We start from the raw sequence: 17,413 nt of genomic DNA, 5'->3' as shown, positions 1-17,413 counted from the left end.
TCCGCCCCCGCGGCCCGCCCGCCACTCGGCCCGCCATGGCGCTCTCGCAGGCCGGTACGCTGGAGCCGGAGGAGCTCTCGCCGCGCACCCGGCAGCGGATGCAGGTCCGGGGCGGTTGGGCAAGCGGGAGCCGATGTGAGAGCTGCCTGCCCGGGCCTGGCGGAGGGCCGGGGCGGGGAGCGGTGGACGGGAGAGGAGAGGAGAGGGCCGGCGGAAGGAAGGAAGGGGCCGGGGCCGTGAGGAGAGGGTCCCGGGGCCGGGGCCGGGGCCGTGAGGAGAGGGTCCCGGGAGCCGGGGCCGTGAGGAGAGCGGCCGGGGCTGGGGCGGGGTTGGTGAGGAGCGGGGCGGGAAGGCGGGCGTCAGTCGGGGGCACCGCGGGAGCCGCCCGGGCTGCGGATCCCGGCCGAGCCCCCGGTTTCCCTCCCCAGGAGTCCACCCCGACGGGGATCGCCGAGCTCCAGCTCAGCCCGGAGCAGGGCGAGCGGCGAGCCGGCGCGGCCCGGCAGCTGCGGGTGCTGCTCACGCCGCTCGCCGTCGCGGGCCGGCGGCTGCCCCAGAAGCGGCTGCTGGGCGCCTACGGCGGCGGCGGCGGCGGCGGCGGGGCTGCGGAGGGCAGGGCGCCGGGCGGCAAGAAGCTCTGCCTGGAGCCCGGGCCGCGGAATGCGGCCCAGGCCTCGCCCCCCGGCACCCCGCCCGCGGGCAGCCCGGCTGGCAACGGCTTGGACGGCGTTTGGGATGCGGAGAGCGACGGGAGCGATGGGGCAGAGGCTCTACCGGTGAGTGCCCGCGGGGGAACCCTCCCCGCTTGTGTCCGCGCCGCTGCGGGGACTCCCCGACCCCGACCCGGTTTCCCAAAGCAGCGGCGGTGCCAGCCGGGAGTTGCTTGCTCCTTGGCTGCAGCGAAGGAAAGAGGCTTGTTCTGCAATTCTCAAGACGCGCGTTTGTAAAAGTAAAGTCTGGAAGTCTTTTTCCTATCTATGTAATTTTTTTTTTTTTTTCTTTTTAACTTCTCTGACTGGCAGTATAGAACTTTGTTGTACCCTTTCAGAATGCCTGAAGGATGAAGAAAATGTTCTTGCTATCAGTCAGAGCGTATAAAACGCAGTAGCAGAAGCACCGGTGTGGTCTTGTGCTGTCAATAGCTGTCTTCCAGACGCTTTTATGGATAGATACAATCATGAGATATGATAGCTTTCCTAATGTTCTTTTATATTTAAATCATCATTTCAACTTGTCAAGTCCACCTTCTCCTCTATAAGAGATAAAAATCGTCTAAGACTGTGTGCCATTTATGTGCAATGTTTGCTGTATTGCTGAAAGTTTTAAGCTGTTTATTGAGACACTTCAGTATTGTTTTTGTTCTAGCAAGATTTTGGTGAACTGCCCTTTTTGTAGAATTAATGCTAGGCATAAGTTTTGTAATGCAAGCTAGTACCTGAATGGACAAGTTTTGGTTTGTTTACAAATACATCAAACCACTTTTAAATAATTTAGAGAATCAATTTAGAGACTCGCTTCCCAGAAGCCTGGGACATCTCTTGCAGGCCACGTAACTGTACGATGAATTGTAATTGGCTTTTCTTTTTGTAGGATGGATACTCAGAGTTATCAGCTTATGAAAGGAAAAGACTAAAGAACATTACAGAAAATGCTAAATTCTTTGCTGCTTTAAAGCTGCATGAGGTTTGTATAGCTTCTAAGTAGCACCAAAATGTGCTCTCCAAATGTAATAAATGTTCTGTTATCCCTCTTGTTGTGAAACCCTTTCCTAACAGTGGCAAGTGTGTGAGGAAAGCCATGAAAACTTCCTGAGACATCAGGACTGCCCTGACAAGATAAAAAAATGGGGTTTTGTGCTGCTAGTTAGCTTTTTCCAAAGAAGAGCAGTCATCAGTTAAGCTTACAAAAAGGGAAGAAAGCAAAACTCCATTTATAGGCCATTCCGTACCAGCAGTACCCAGCCGTGCTAGCATGCGTGGTCCCAGCACTGCGGACCCAGCGGCACCAGATGAGGTGACCCTCGGGTAAAGTGCTCACATGAAAGTGCTGGTGCGTGTGTGTGTTCTGGGCAGCATGGGCACGGTACATGCAGCATTCTGCTCGATTGTGTAACTTGTGCTCCCACCCCTTCCTGTGTGCTGCATTCCCCGAGGAGGGCATCGAGCTCTTGTGTTTTAGATGCAGTGCATGCAGGTGAGCTTGTTATCTAACTGAAAGGTTGTGGGGCCTGTGAGGCACCAGGTAGCAGGTTTCAGGCTGTTGGGAGGGTTCAGCTCACCACCCTGTGCTGGACAGGCTCTTGGGAAGAGCCTGCAGGGAGTCCTTCCCACTGTTCTGCCAAGTCTGGGTGGACACAAGCATGTCATAATTCTTCTCACGTTGGAGAAGTTGTCTAGAAGGTTAAGGCAGTGGTTTTTCAAATGCTATCACATGAGTAGATCCAAATCATTGCCCTTCTTTCTGCACTGCTTCATTCTCTTACATTATTTTTTTTTTAATTCATAATGTATCCCTTTTCTGGCTAGTGAGTGAATTACTTCCTTGGATGGCTGCATGCTTGCTTGCTCATTATACCAAGCTGCAAGACATGGTTGAGCCTGACTAGTAGGCAGGAAGACTCCTTACAACCAAGACTGAAACTTGAGTAAAAATAACTCCTTTTCTTCCAGTTATCCTCAGAGATGTCAGTAGAGGCTAGGCAGTCTGACTGTAATTGCAGCACTGACCACAGAATAGTGAAGACTAGCAAAAGGAGCTATAGTCCTCTCAGTTACCATTAGCACTGGCCAGTATGGGCTGCCAAACCCAAGAAGCAGGTAAATCTTTTCATGGCAGGGTTCATACTGCTTTGGCAGGAGTCATAGTGGAGCAGTGGTCTTAGTGGTCTTCGCTGGACATGCCTAAACTTTTCTGGAGTCCAAATTAACTAAATGCCTGTCTTCAAAATGTAATGGAGAAAATGCTGTGAATGGAGGCCTCTGTGGTTATAGGTTCTACTTTAAAAATCTTTCTGTGTTTCGTGCATAGCATTTAGAGTGTTTTCTTTGTTCTGTGAAGAGAAGGGCTGCAAGACATCCAGACTGTGCTCTGCTCCTGCGCACAGAGATCAGGGAATTCTTGCTGGTAAATGGAAACAAAGTGGACACAACACAGCTTGATTCTTAAAAATCCCTTTTTATTATTGTTATAAATAATTACAATATAGTTTATTGCAGCCTTTACATAATTGTATTTTTTACAGGTTAATCTTTGATGTATTTTTAATCTTTTTTATTTTCTCTTTAAGTCAGCTGCAAAACTTCATCAAATTGCAACTAAAAGACAATCTCGTGTCACCAGAAGGTAAAATAACTGGATATGAGATTTGCATCGCTGTTCTTTCATTGTGTGGTAGCCGTTTTAGCAGTTCCATCTGTACATACCTCATACTACAAAGAGGGAGAGCTAGTGAGGAGTGTCCCTATAAAGCTAAACCTGAATAACTGATTATCTTAAGCTGTGTGAATTCATGAACAGGTAGTGCTTCTCTTCTGCCATCCTTTGGAAGAAAAATGATAGTATTAATATATTTTTTGTCAAATTACAGAATTTGTTCTTTTTGTGGTATTTGTATTATTAAGATATTTCAAGCGCATTTCTTTTTTCTGATGATATTTTTGCATGATGGCTAAAGAAAGAAATGTTAAATGATGAAAACAAATGATAGGAAAAGGTGTGGGAAAGAAAGAGAAGGGGAGAACTAGATGCAAGAGATAGGGTAACCAATTAGTGTAGGAGAAAAGACATTTGGCAGTGCCAGGCAAAGCAGAGAAATGAGCTTAAGTCCACATAAAGAATAAGATATATGATGAAAGAGGAAAAAGATGGCTAGATCAGTGAGTGGAAGGATGAACTATAAATAGGGAGGGCTGGGAAGAGAAGTGACAGTGGCAGGATGTATTACAAGTGAAATAAAAATACAATACATCTATGTGCCTTGCCAAGTGCCCTTTTTGTTGTTCATTGCTCTCACTGAAGGAAAAAGTAATCACAACCCTCCTAAAGTGAATCAGAAATAGTTAGGCTGTAAGTCTGGGCCAAGGTGCTAGAGCTATATGTGTGAACCTGCTCTGTAGTCTTGTACTTAAATGCAGAGGACTTAGGTTATTAATTGTGTCTGTACTTTTGAAATGTTTTAATTGTTCTAGAGCTAAGGTTAAAAAGGCAGAAGATGAAACAGTACGGCGAAGATCTATGCGCTTACAAAGAGTAGAGCCGTCAGGAATTCCAATGCCTAAGATGCCTGCCCAGCCAGAAGCAGAGGAATATGTAAGATGGGGAAGGGTTAAAGGAACTGTGTATACACAGAAGCTTTATAAAAACAGTGCCGGTAGTTGACTGATAATACTTGTCACTGCTGAGCTTATTGTAAAAACCTTCAGACATCTGGGAAGGTGCGTTACACAGTGTCAATAATAAAAGGTAAATTCTTTCATCCTCAAGCATCTTGAATAACAGGCTTCCCATATTCTCCCTGAAAGTTAGTCAATGTTCTGTGACTTAAGTTTATGAAATAGTGCAGTTTTGGATGATCAGAAGGGTCCTGAGGTAAAATGTTCAACAGCCTGTAGATTGGAGCAGCTTTAAATTCAAAGTTTTATTACTCTGTTTTACTGTTATTTCACTGTAACTTTTGATCTGGTTTATTTTCCTTTGAAATATTTACTACCTTTTTGACATAGTTGTATAGCAACAAGTAAAAATTCTAGTGCTCTGAGAGATGGGAATTTAGGTCTTCCATGGTGCTGTAGAATAAAGCTAAATTGCTAATACAGTTCTTGAAGATCAGCCTTGCTGGAGTATCAGAAAGGAGAGAAAAAAACACAGGGTAGCTATTTGTCTTTGCTGCTGTGTTCAGTAAAGTTATATTTATCTTTTTAATAAGATTTTGGTACAAACTTTTTTTTTTAATGTTTATTTCTTGTATTGTTGTAGATGTGCTCTCAAGAGTATCCAGTGTGTGGAAAGTAACAATTCACCCTATTTGTAATTTTAGTTGTTTTGAATTATGAAAATTGCTGATGTCATTCCAGCCTCAAGTTCCAGCTGGACCTTTACCAATGGTTCCAGAAGATCAGATGGGGAACAGTAAATTGGCAGAGAACTTATTGACTACATGGATGAGGATAAGTGAGGTGGTATTATTTACAATTAGTTATTTTTGGATGACATAATTTAGCTTGGGTTCTAATTCTGATAAATATTTCCTTTCTATCTGTAGATGAAAGCTAATGATACTGAAAAGCGCATGTGTGACATAAAAAGGTAATCTGAAGCCAGCAGCTAAAAACTGGGTATTGTCTTGTCCTTTCTTCTCATGAATAGCTAATGTTTTAATGATGTTGTCTAGATACGAAGACAGCCTGAACAGCATGGTCCTCAGTGAAGATAACATTAAAAAGGTTGTGAAATACCGAGTGTGTTCTATGGCTATCCATCCTTCTGAAAGCATCATCTTTGTAGCAGCTGGAGACAAGTCTGGGCAGATCGGTCTTTGGAATGTGGTGAGTTGTTAGAGCGCTCTTCACCTGGCAGAGCTGTTTGTTGTGGGACAGGGACAGATTGAGCACAGCCTGGACCGTCATTTTGTCAAGTTTGCGATGTTATTTTAGACTTGTCATATTCTTACAGATAATGCCAGTGTGTCTGTTAAATTGAGGCTCACAGAATTGTTTGAAAGATCTTGGTCCTCAGCAAGCCCAGGTTTAATGGGAGTAAAGGTTGCACTGGTAGTTTTGGGGGGCAGCGTGGAAGAAAGTGGATCACTAGCTGAAATAATATTATCAGTGAGGGTTAAAATTGCAATTCACTGTTGAGAGATTCAGGATCTAATTACAGTACCCTTGTAGCAATACCACAACTAGGTTTCGGAGAGTGAGGGAAATGGATGCTCAAGTATTTGTTTTTTGAGTTTGTACAAATTTGGGGTAGCTGCAGTGAGTCACTGTTTTTCCAGACAGCAGAGAAAAAATTGCTATGCCAATATATATGCTGGCACATATTTACATACATTGTCTCTCAAAAATAGCTTAGCTTTTGGCACTTTGAAAACTTTTGAGGGCTTTGCAGATAGTCTCTCCATTGTTTCTGAATTGCCTTAATTACTCCTGCAGCAAGTATCCTTATTCATGTACTTGACTTACACCTTTGTAACTTCCCCCATCCTGAACGCTCTGCTTTGATCCTGTGTCATCCAAGCCAGCTGCTTGAAGTTCACACACGTGCAGATTTTCTTTTTCATTTTTCACAATGCCATTAATCTCTTGAGTTTCAAGTAATTTCTGTTTTGACAGCTTCAGGAAACTGATCAACTAAATTCAGCTCTGGGACTCTTACTCAGTTATAAAGAAGTTTTAAACTGCTCCATCCAATTTAGAAAGCTCTGACTGCAGCTGCGGTTACTACCTGTCAAAGAGTGTGATCTGGTGATGGGGAGGCTGAGGTCTCCAAGTGCTGCAGGCTCTCTTTGTGGCCTTGCAGAGACGTTTCAGTGGAAGCCTAGAATTGTTAAAGCTACTCTTTACCCTTTTGCACTCTTTTTTTTTTTTTTTTTTTTTTTTTTTTTTATTTTATTTTCCTGAAGTGAGTTGGACCTGAACAAGTTTGGGAGCAGAGTAATCTTTGTGGGATGAATCGGTTCTTGGTCCAGAATGGTCTATTCAGTTTCTTTGAAAATAACAGAGCTTGAATGATGCCAAAATTAGAAGAGAAGATACAGGAGATTATGCTTTACATTTGGTTCGGGCCACTGTAATTTAGCTTGAGTTCCAAGTAACCTAATGCATACATATTTTGGTGTAAAGGCGTAAGCATACATGTGGTCCTCAGCAAGGTGTTCAGCTGTGGTAACTGAGAAACCAATTCTGTCAGTGAAAAAGAGCCAGATACAGCATTGATGACTGTAGAAGTTGCAGCTCTTCCTAATTAGAAAACAGAATTCTGAAACTGAGAGTAAATTCTTAGTGCTCTTTTGAGCTAAGTTACTTGTATAGTGGTGAAAATGGTAGCAGGAGGGAGGCCGTAGCCTAACAGTGCTGTGTTGCATGGTCCACGTGAGGGCAGTTCTCTCTTCCAAGCAGATGTGAAACTCCCTTTGTTCCAGTAAGATGTCAGCCTGGGCATGCTGTGCCCCAAAGCAGTCCTGCTGCCTGTGTTATCTGTGCTGTTGTCTCCACACATCAAGCACCCTACTGCCTCCTCCATGCAGTTATCCAGAGCAGACTGAGAACATTTGAGTAAACTGAGAGTTTACTTTGAAAGTTGCAGTAATTAATAGTAGTTATTAATAATTTAATAATAGTAGTTATTACTAGTGATTAGTATCTCTGCCCATTGAATCTCAATTGTTTTCCAGAACTGTAAATCTGAAGAAGGAGCACATGTCTTTATTCCACACAATTACCCAGTCGCCTGCATGCATTTTTCTCCATTTAATCCTGTGCACTTGCTGTCTCTAAGTTATGACAGTCTGCGATGTGGTGATGTTACTAGAGCTGTCTTTGATGAGGTGAGTGTTCCCACGGTTGTGCTGCAGACTCCTTGGAAATCTCTTGATATGCACTGCTGTGAAGTTTTAGTCTCCTCGTACCCAAGTTGTTACTTGTTGGTTGTTTTGTTAACAAGAAAGTTCAAGATTCCATTTCCACAAGGACACATGAAGTAACCTTTAATTAATATCATAAAAATACGGAGATGCTTCCTACTCAATAAAAATAGTAACAGCTTGGGTACTCCCAATTTCCTTCCTGCAGAGATAGTTGCAATTATTGAATTTAATTTCATATCTCTGTACTTAAGCAATATGTGCCTCTTTTCAAAAGCATTACCTTTTAACAATGGCAAACGAGAGTGATTTAAAGAACTAAATCTTACAAACACTCCCTCCCGCCCCAAATAAACATTGTAAAACAACATAAAGCATGAGTTGATTTTGCTTTTTTCAGGCTTCAAGTGAGCAAAAATGCTATGACTGTCTCCATGGTGAGCCAGACAGCTTAACTGAGGAGCTTCATGATGCTTGCTTTGTTTGCTTATTTTTGACAGATGCCTCTGCATTGATCAGCTCTCCAACATGGGAAAATATAACAAGCTTACAGCAGTTTAAAGCTTTTTTCCCCAACCCTTACAGGCACCATAATTTTGGTGGGGTTGGAGGCAGGCCAGCTGCTTGGGAAGTATCTGCAATTGGTTGGTCAAGAGGACAGGACGGTCCAGGGGGGACTCTTTGTTTGAGACAAATGCTTGCAAGAATGTGTCTTTAGACGTCAGGGGAAGAGAAATGCTGTTCTCCTGCTCCATTGTCCTTATGCCAATTTACACAGCCTTGTGATACCTCTAGGAGTATTACTGCCATTGGAAAGAATACAACTGCTAATGGGGAGAGTCTGCGCACCTAGAGAGCTGGAATATGGAAGTTTTCCTGCAGCGTTATTATGCTTGTGGCTTATTGCTGCTTTGAGAGGAAACTGCCATGGGATAAGGTGGCTTGATGTCCTGACACTGACCTCCCAAATTGTAGGAAGCCAAACTCACATTTCTGCACCCCATTAAAGGTTCCTGGAGCATTGGAGAAAGGAACAGTATTATTAATTCCTTACTCAGTATGCACTTGAGGATAACAGTTGATGGGTTACTGGAACATGGAGGTGATAGTGTCTTTTAAGAGTTCTAACAGAGAACTCAAGAGTATGTTGTTGCTAGTTTGGTTTGGATCGTTAATTATCTCCTCTGTGGAAAGCATACCAGTTTTACAGAAAGGTTACCTACATGGATAGCTAAGGCTGGAGCTATCAATGTAGGTAGTCTTCATTAGTATTTTTAGTATATTAAAAAGGGAAAGCATGAAATCTACAGCCCATAGAGTGTTTTGGGTATTAAGAATAACTCTTTGTATTTCATTGAATAGTTTTGGTTACATTTGACCTTTTCTGTGCTCAGATATGCAGAAGTGAAGAAAACTTATCTTCCTTTGACTTTTTGGAAGATAATGCCTCCACTGCAATAGTAGGAGACTGGGATGGCAGTGTCGCTGTTGTGGACAGACGGACCCCAGGAACATCTTCAGAGCTTTCTGCAGACATTGGCTTCAAAAGAACAAGGACAGTCCATGTTCATCCAGTGAATAAACAGTATTTCGTTGCTGCTGGCTCAGTGTATGTAGCTCAAAATGAACTGCAGTTATTCTGTGTTTTCAGTGTTCTGTCTGCATTGGTGTCTGAAGTCAGCTATAAATGACACATTTGGAGGGCAGGAGCAGCTGTTGATGAGGCAGACAATTTGAGAGCCTCGGTGTATAGTCAGAGCTGCTTTGATCTTTTTAGAAAACAAATTTTTAGTTCTTAGCAGGATTTAAAATGTGATACACTTTGACTTTCCTTCACCTTTTGGTAATGGGTACAAAATGGTCTTATGAGTCACTGTTTTTTGACAGATCACAGTGTAGAGGGATTTTAATGAGCTGTTGGTCTGGGCTGGTTCTGGTGCTCTCAAAATCCTTTGGAGCCACTGGCTGTTTGAGTGAATATACACTGCTGAAGTAAAGTTCTAAACGCAGCTCATGTAAAACCCACAGTGTCTCTTGAGAGTTTTTTGGTAAATGGATAATAAAAATAATTATTTCACTGTCACCTTGTAAAGTATTCTGTGTGGTATGTATTGCAGGGATGTTTGTATTTATGATGTTCGATACCTGAAGCCTAATGGGAACAAGCCTGTGAGCTCTCTTAAAGGACACACAAGAAGTGTTGCTTCTGCATATTTCTCACCTGTAACTGGGAACAGAGTAGTGACGGTGTGTGCTGATGATAAACTGAGGTAAGACAGCATGGGAAGGAATAGTCTTTATGGAAAATGTCAACTGGTGGGTTTTTTTATTATTATTAGGTCCTATCTGCATTACCCATCATTGAGAGCTTTCTGTTGTTATCACTTTTTCTAAAAGTGATAAAGATTTATTTGCATTGGCATTTTTAATGTTGTTTTTAATGATTTTTTTGTTTGTTTGTTTGTTTTCCTGATTCTCATTTTCCTGAAGAATATTTAACAGTAAAATATACAGGTACTGTTAGTCTTCAAAAACAAACAAAACATATCCAAACAAAAAAAACCCAAAACCAACCAAACAAAAACCAGCCAAATGTTTTGAAACTGAATTTATTTTTAGCTGCTGATACTTAAGATTGCATGTGTTTTTAAAAGATGGGGTAAATACATGTACTCTGGAAGGAATCTGAATATGGTGCAGCATTATGTTTTGTCTGGAAATTCGATTTTCTTTCTTCACCTTCCACATACACAGGAAAGAGTTCTTTTGTGCGAGTTCTGTATTGCTCTAATGCTTTCATTCCTGTGATGTGTTTACTATATATAATTGAAGATTTGTTCTCTGTAGTAGGCTTCATTATGAAAATTGTAAATCCTTGGTGCTAACAGAGCAAGCATCAGAGTACAAAATGGATATGAGTAAACCAGAATATTTGTGCTCGACAGAATGCAGAAAACAGAAAGAGGTTCATTTTATTCACTGTCTCCTCCAAAGAAAAAAGAAAGCAGCTTTTAACTCAGCAGCTCATTGACCTTTTTGCCTCAGGGAGGGTGGAGTCCGGAAAGTTTTTCAGGGGCAAAGGAGAGCCCAGAACGGGAGATCTGTTGATGGTTTCTCTGTTAGTCGAGCTCATGCCTGCCTGAGAAGTCCTGGCACTGGAAGCTGTTAGTGGTGGGATTTCACATTTGTGTGTTTTCTTTTCTCTTGTGTTCTTCCTTGGGCAGCCTGTTTGTGCAGTGACTAAATGGACAGCATACTGGGGTAGAGGAGCCTGTCGTTTGTCCTAGCAAGCCATTCTTGTTCCCTTCCTATAACAGCTTTCAGAAAGGATGACCTTCAATTCTAGCTAAAAGCAAATCCAATTCAAAAAGCAGATTTAATAATTGCAGTTGGAATGTTGGTGCTTATATTTGAGTTGGATGTCTATGTGCTGTTTGTTACTATATTCCAAAATCTTGTGTGGTCTGATCTGTGTTTTATGAGGAAAGGACTACCTCTTTTAACACGTGTACATTTTATTAAGATGCTGTTCTGTGTTACAGGGTCTATGACACCACCTCTTTGTCATCGACAGTCGCAGTTCTCAGTACCATCAGGTAAGCCGAATACACTGGGGCTGAGGACAGCATGCTATGGCCGTTCTGCTCAAGTGCAGTTGTGGCACAAGTGATAGGTGTGCAGAGGCTACGCAGTGTTGTGTTTCCAGACAGCCTTGGAGTCTTTGGCTGCTGTGGAAGCAAGAGCAGCCGAGTACCCTTCCAGCCTGAGAATTTGCCCTAGTCCTCAAGGGTGCCGACTGGCTTTTGTTCGTAAAGCATGAATGGGCCACAGCCTGCTTTGAGCCGGTCAAGTCTGCAGGGAAGTTTTAACATCTGAACAGACCATTTTGTGACTTCTGAAATGTGTTTTGTTTCAGAATGCTTTTTCTTTGTGCATTTTTTAAATATCAAAGGTTACTTCTTAACAGTAAAGCGCATGTTTTTGAGTGAAGTCTCGCCACTTGTAAAATACCTTTGTGCTCCAGCAGGGCGAGTCATTGTCAAGTTTGGTTTGCTAAGGAGCTAGAACTAGATGAATGACTGGCTTGCAAATTCTTAGTTTGCAATTTATTGAATGGCTTGATGCATGTTTGTCCTATTTTTACTAAAATATGCAACCATGAAGCGTAACTACTTTGACTAATAATCACTTAAGTCAAAGTGCCGCCTTCTTTATCGTCTTACTCCATTGCATTTCTTTGTGCCATCCCACCCATCACAGGATAGTGATCCACTGAATGGATCTGAGAAGCACCATCTGTCCAGTGTGTGAAAGTGCTGATGGTTTTTAGAAGGCAAGGAAGAGGGGTTTAAGCAAAGAGGACATAAATGACAATACTTAAAAATACTGAATTCAGTAAGAGGAATGTTTATCTCTCTCTTTTTCTCCCTGTTTGTTTTTCTGAAGGCATAACAGTAACACCGGACGCTGGTTAACCAGGTTCAGAGCAATATGGGACCCTAAACAAGAAGACTGCTTTGTGGTGGGCAGTATGGCACAACCAAGACAAATAGAAGTCTTCCAAGATACTGGAAAATTGTTGCACTCTTTTTATAACCTTGACCTCCTTAGTTCCGTGTGTTCCATTAATGTGGTTCATCCTAGTAAGAACATCTTAGTGGGTGGCAACGCCAGTGGTCGCCTTCATGTGTTCAAAGAATAAAACATGTGGCTCAGATATTATTATTATTTTGCATTAAATTTGTCTAATCTGTATTAAGCTGTTCCTAAGCTAACTATATTTTCTCAGGACAAAAGTGTATTTTAAAAGCTTTAAAATAAATCTTCTAAACTACTTTTGGCATTCTCTTCTTTAATTAAAATAAATTATGACAGTCAGTTTGTACCAAAATAGATGTTTTTCCCCAATACCAAATTCTTATTTTTCAGAAAAAGAAAAAATGCTGGATCAGTAGGATACATGCTACATGTATGAGGCACTTATTAATGATTTTCATTAGAGAATCTGGAGCACTTGTTCTCTGGCAGCTTGTGTGGTGTTCCCATCATCTCTCTCTAAGGCTAGCAGGTGTTCAGCATCCATGTCGTCAGCAAAATTTGTCCCTTGAGTAAGATGTCTGATGTCTAATTAAATACTTCCTGGAGGCAGAAGGAAGGTCTCTCTGTAGGCTGGTGCCACTGGGCACAGTTTCTAGGGAAGCTCCATGGTGATGAGTTGAACTTGGGAGTTGTCGGGGTGTAGGCGGAGCAGGCTGCAGAGGGGGGGGTGTCCTGGGCCATGTGTTTGGGGGGGGCTGGCCTCAGCTCCCCTTTCTGCACCTGCAGGCCCCTCTGAGGGGGTGGTGCGTTGAACCTGACTGAAACAGCTCAGCGGAGCTTGTGTTAAAAATTGTCACTGACGTGTGTCATGTGTCAGTGACACCAAATGCACTTTTAAAAATGGTGGTGAGAGGCTGTTGCTGTTACAAACCTATGTTTACTGTACTCCAGTGCTGACAGGGGGTCCTGCAGGAACCTACCACTGCAAGGTCAAGGTCAGACTGTGGTTTTGCAGCCAGTGCAGCAACTGGTGTGGTTTGCTTTTGCTCTACAAGAGGCAGTTCAGTGGTAGTTAACATGAGCGTGCTCTTATCATTTTGCTGCTGTTGCCTCAGTGCTCCCAGCTGATCCCCTGACGGCAGGATGAGCGTCCTGCTACAACTGGAATCCCCTCATGTCCTGAAGTTACTCTGGGAGGAAGCTGGGAGTTACTCTCTGGCCTCTGCCACTGCTCTTAGTTTCAGCATGCGCATTCCTTGCCCTTCGCTGTGCTTAGATGAGCAATGAAATCCTACTTGATGGGTGCTGTGCACACCTGGTTAACAGCTGCAGAACGGGGATCAGGAGGAAGCGGGGCTGTCTGTGTCCAATTTGCCATGTGCATGGCTGTGCTGGGCCGCGTCTGCTTCCCCCGCAGCAGTGATGCGTGTTTGTACAACATGAAGCAGACGGGTTTTAGGCCAGTGGCAGCCAAGGGCAGGCTCTTCCTGTGCCCGGTGGAGTCCTGAACTGCTGGAGCAGAGCTCGCTCCCCCACTGCACTCATGGCTGCTTGAGGCTTCTCATAACTTTGGTGAGTGGGCTGCTAAAAGGCCAAATTCCTTGTGGGTTTTGAGACGAGTTTTTACTCAAGTAAAACTCAATAAAATTACTGACACTGTAAATGCTAAACAAATCTCATACCAATGCTGGTTTTCATGATATTTAAATATTTATTTAAATTTAAAAATACTTTTCATGGCACCAATGACTTATGCTAACTAAGATATTGAATATGTAGAAAAAGGTACATTTTGAAGGAAAAATGTAACTTACAGTATTTGGCACATGAAAGGTTAATTTCTAGATTCTTTTTTTATGAAAACTAAGAAATTCACATTTTCAGGTATTTTACCGTCTACTGCTTAAAGATGCAGTATGCTATTATGAGATTTTTCTTCTGATATAAGAACCTATGGAAACAACATTTTAATATAAAGACAGGTAAAACTAACAGGTAGTGAAACACAAGACGTAATATGGAACGTACAGGAAAAACATACAATGAAAAATCACCAGTTCTCGTGGTTTTGCAGTAAAACGCTGGGTGAAAACTGCAGAGGTAAACTAGGTCTGGCATTTATCGCTATTCTAGAGTAAGCCGATGTAGAAGGTTTCCAAGGTCAGTACTTAGAGGCTGCACTTTGTTTGGAAGGAAGATGTCTCATGTACAGGGTGCGCGGGGCCGGGCGCCTCGCTGGCGGACGGGGCTGTGCTGTTAGACATCACGCAGTACATCAGCAGTGAGGAGGAGGGAACACTGCATCTTTAACCCGGGGCAAAAAACGTCAGGTTCGGGACTACCACGCACTGCATAGAAACACCATTAACTACGGACTGAGGTAGGAACACTACACTAAGAGTTAATTTTGCTATGTTGCATAAAACAGGATTATCATGTAAAAATCGATCCTCTATCTCCTGGCAGCGCTCATAAGGGCTTCTGCCTGCTCAAGAGTTAGGGGCTGTACGCCAAACCCTCCTCAGCCCTTGTGCTGTAAGCGGGCGGCCACGGCTGCGTCCTCAGCGGCGAGACACGACGGCTTCGGTCTTTATTCCCCCCCGACAGACAGTACTTAAACGGGACCTCTCTCTTTATTGCAGTGACAAACGATCCAAGTCTGGCCAACTTGTTGTGGTGTTGGATCGACCAACATCATCATCATGCTCCTTCGCCAGGTGCCAGCTGAGGGGGTCCGGACCGGGCAGGAGCCAGCCTCAGCGGGGAGCGGCGCTCACGCGCGCATGTGGTAATGAGTGGTGGGATGCTCAGAGACAAGAACACGGAAATCAGGCTTTTTAAAACTGCAGTTATGGCCCCAGCTTACGTAAAATCTCTCCCTGAGATGAAATAAAACTTGCTCACCTTGTTTTCACCTTTTTTTGTTATGTATGTCCAACTTCTCAATCAAAACTAAACAGAACTGGCTTTTATTGCTCCCTGTGTAAGTAGACTGCTGCTTCCCAGGTAACTGAAGGTCCCGGTGGTTATGTCACAAGTATGATGAGTTGGTTTTATTGATTTTTGCTTAAGAACAGATAGGTCTAATGGTTGTCCATTGGCTTGTTCAGTGTCACCTCCGCTCCTGTAGTTCTGTCCTTTTTATCTTCAGAAAAGTCACAAAATTATAGCTCCTTTGTCTATTCCAAAACTAGCAGTGGGTTAATCTGGTGTTAGGCTTCCAGGCTACAAAAGCGTTTGCTCTTAAACGATTTGCTCAACGTGAACCACTTGGTACAGTGCACCATGGTCACCCAATCCATAAAGTAAAAAAAGACTTGATTAGATTTGATAACAAAATAGCATTTTGTTGTTAAAATAGACCTTGAAACAGTCTCTCTTTTTTTTGTTGTTTTTTTTGTTTGTTTTTTGGTTTTTTGTACAAAACAGGTACGACTTTTGGAGGCTAAAGGTCTTCCTAATAAATCCAACACGGTCACTACCGGCTATGCGCCCAGGCTTGGCCGAGGGTGCCTGGTGTGCTCTCGCCTGCCTGTGCTCTCCCTGCCCTCGGGAGCACCGACGCTTCAAGGCTTAGAAAAAGTGACAAAAGGCCGAGTCTGCAGCGCAGGGCGAGGGCTCCCGTCCTCCGGGTGATTGCTGTGCTGCGGGGAGCCGGCTACCGCACCCGCCCGGGAGTGTGGGGGGGGGGAACTGGGGCGTCCCCCGATGATAGCATCGTGCCACGCGTCGCCGCGTAGGAGACTCCGGTTAGCAGGGAGGGATTTCTGCAAAGCGGTACTTGGAAGGTGGTGGTGGTGGTGGTGTGCACAGTGGTGGATTTAATAACGTAACAGTACACGAGTGTTTAAATTAATACTCAGTAGCACCATTGCTAAAGCTCCTGCATAATACAGCATCGCAAGCCTCCCGGCCGATGCTCGTACAATGATGGGTGGCAACAGTAAAATAAATTCCTCTCTTTGCTCGGTGCTTCCGAAGTCGTACGCGCGTCTGTGAGAATCGGAACAGTGAAGTGTTGTGCGGGCTCCAGGGGTGGGAGCAGCGCGGCTGAGCGCGGGGAGGAGGAGGCCCCGGGGGGCTGCGCCCACCCCCGTCTTCCTCCCGGAAAGCCACCTCCTCGGCCGCGCCGTGCTCTGGGTCGGGAAGGGAGGATTAGTGTGTGTGCCGAAGGCGCCCCAGCGGGTCCCGCGCGCGGGGGACGGCGGCAGGTCTCTCCCCAGGCCCCCGGCTAGTTACGTGGCGACTCCTGCCTTCAGGTGTCAATGAGCAGGTTTACCACGGCGCGGACTTTGCAGGCAAACCATCGCCTGAGGGGACAAAAGTATTGGTAATGGAACTGCTCGAACTCGGGGGTCTGGCGGATATCACGGAAAAAGGCAGTGTCAAGGTCGGACTCGGTAAGGACGATCAGGAGGAGGAGCAAAACAAAGAGGAGTCCAACTGTCACAAGGAGCAAACGGAGGACACTTAAAACAAACTTATTCACCTGTTCCGCCTGCGCCGCCCCCAGGCCGCCGGCGCCCGGGCACAGGGCACGCAGCTCGCCGCCTGCCTCCTCCGCCTCGGCCGCCGCCGGCGTGCCGGCCTCTGACTCCTTCTCCTCCTCGATGCTGCACGGGGCCCCGTTCGCCTGCCGCGAGAGCAGCATCAGCTCCAGGCTGTGCTCAGCCACCGGCGTGGGCAGCACGCTGTCCGCTGGGCTGTAGTTCTCGTCGGCGATGACGGCTACCCGCTCGCTGCTCTCGGCGCGGCCGCTCCGGCCGGGGGCCGTGAAGGCGTCGCCATGGGAGGCCGAGCGCACCGGGGTCGAGTGGGCACTGTCGCGCAGAGACTCCAGGCCTGGGGGGGGGGACGGACAGAAAAGGGGGATGCTCAGTGGTGCCAGGGGTGTGGAAACTCTCCCCCTAGCCCGGCACTGCCCCCAGCCCCATGTACCCCCACGAGGCCAGGGCATGCCTGCCTCAATTTGCTTTTTTTGTGCTTGGTTTTGGTCCCTCAGGGCCAGCAGCCGCAGCCCAGCACCCAGCCGGAGCCCACGGCAGCCCCTTCTCTGCAGCTTGCGACTGCAATGGTGACGCTAACACCTGCGTGACTTGTCACCGACAGCCACTGGCTGTCAGTCTGGACCGCAGGCAGGGGCCCGGGCTTGTCATCAATCGATCACAAACGCATCCGTGTGCTGTAACTGCTCTGAGGTGATAGCCCCCCCGCCGGCAGCTGGCCGCAGCGTGCTTGAGGCCCCTCTGCTGTCGGCACCGCCAACCCCAACCGCGGGCAGGCTGCCTGTGC

General features: G+C 45.3%; 2 protein-coding genes across 4 annotated transcripts in view; one reads left to right on the top strand and one right to left on the bottom strand.

The window, feature by feature from the left end:
- Window positions 1-12,368, top strand: WDR76 (WD repeat domain 76). 2 transcript variants are annotated; one of them, XM_049813530.1, is made up of 13 exons: window positions 1-104; window positions 429-776; window positions 1,591-1,683; window positions 3,287-3,342; window positions 4,188-4,308; window positions 5,073-5,174; window positions 5,261-5,304; window positions 5,390-5,543; window positions 7,394-7,546; window positions 8,977-9,191; window positions 9,700-9,852; window positions 11,125-11,178; window positions 12,029-12,368. In XM_049813530.1, the coding sequence occupies exons 1-13, from the start codon at window positions 36-38 to the stop codon at window positions 12,282-12,284; spliced, it is 1,818 nt and encodes a 605-aa protein (XP_049669487.1). In that variant the 5' UTR covers window positions 1-35; the 3' UTR covers window positions 12,285-12,368. The 2 variants fall into 2 exon arrangements, with proteins under 2 accessions (XP_049669487.1, XP_049669486.1); XM_049813529.1 differs by having other exon boundaries at window positions 15-776.
- A 2,336-nt stretch (window positions 12,369-14,704) lies between these two features.
- FRMD5 (FERM domain containing 5) overlaps window positions 14,705-17,413 on the bottom strand; it is a 117,315-nt gene continuing 114,606 nt past the window's right edge. Inside the window, exons 14-15 of one of the 2 annotated variants that reach the window (XM_049813532.1) lie at window positions 16,611-16,963; window positions 14,705-16,431 (exon numbers count right to left, since the gene is read on the bottom strand). In XM_049813532.1, coding sequence (XP_049669489.1) covers window positions 16,384-16,431; window positions 16,611-16,963 — 401 coding nt within the window. In that variant the 3' untranslated portion in view covers window positions 14,705-16,383. Of the gene's footprint in view, window positions 16,964-17,413 lie in introns of both variants that reach the window. The other variant, XM_049813531.1, reaches the window with a different exon arrangement.

This window comes from Accipiter gentilis, chromosome 10 (assembly GCF_929443795.1).
Source record: "Accipiter gentilis chromosome 10, bAccGen1.1, whole genome shotgun sequence".
NCBI lineage: Eukaryota > Metazoa > Chordata > Aves > Accipitriformes > Accipitridae > Astur > Astur gentilis.
This window is presented reverse-complemented; position numbering and strand designations above follow the sequence as displayed.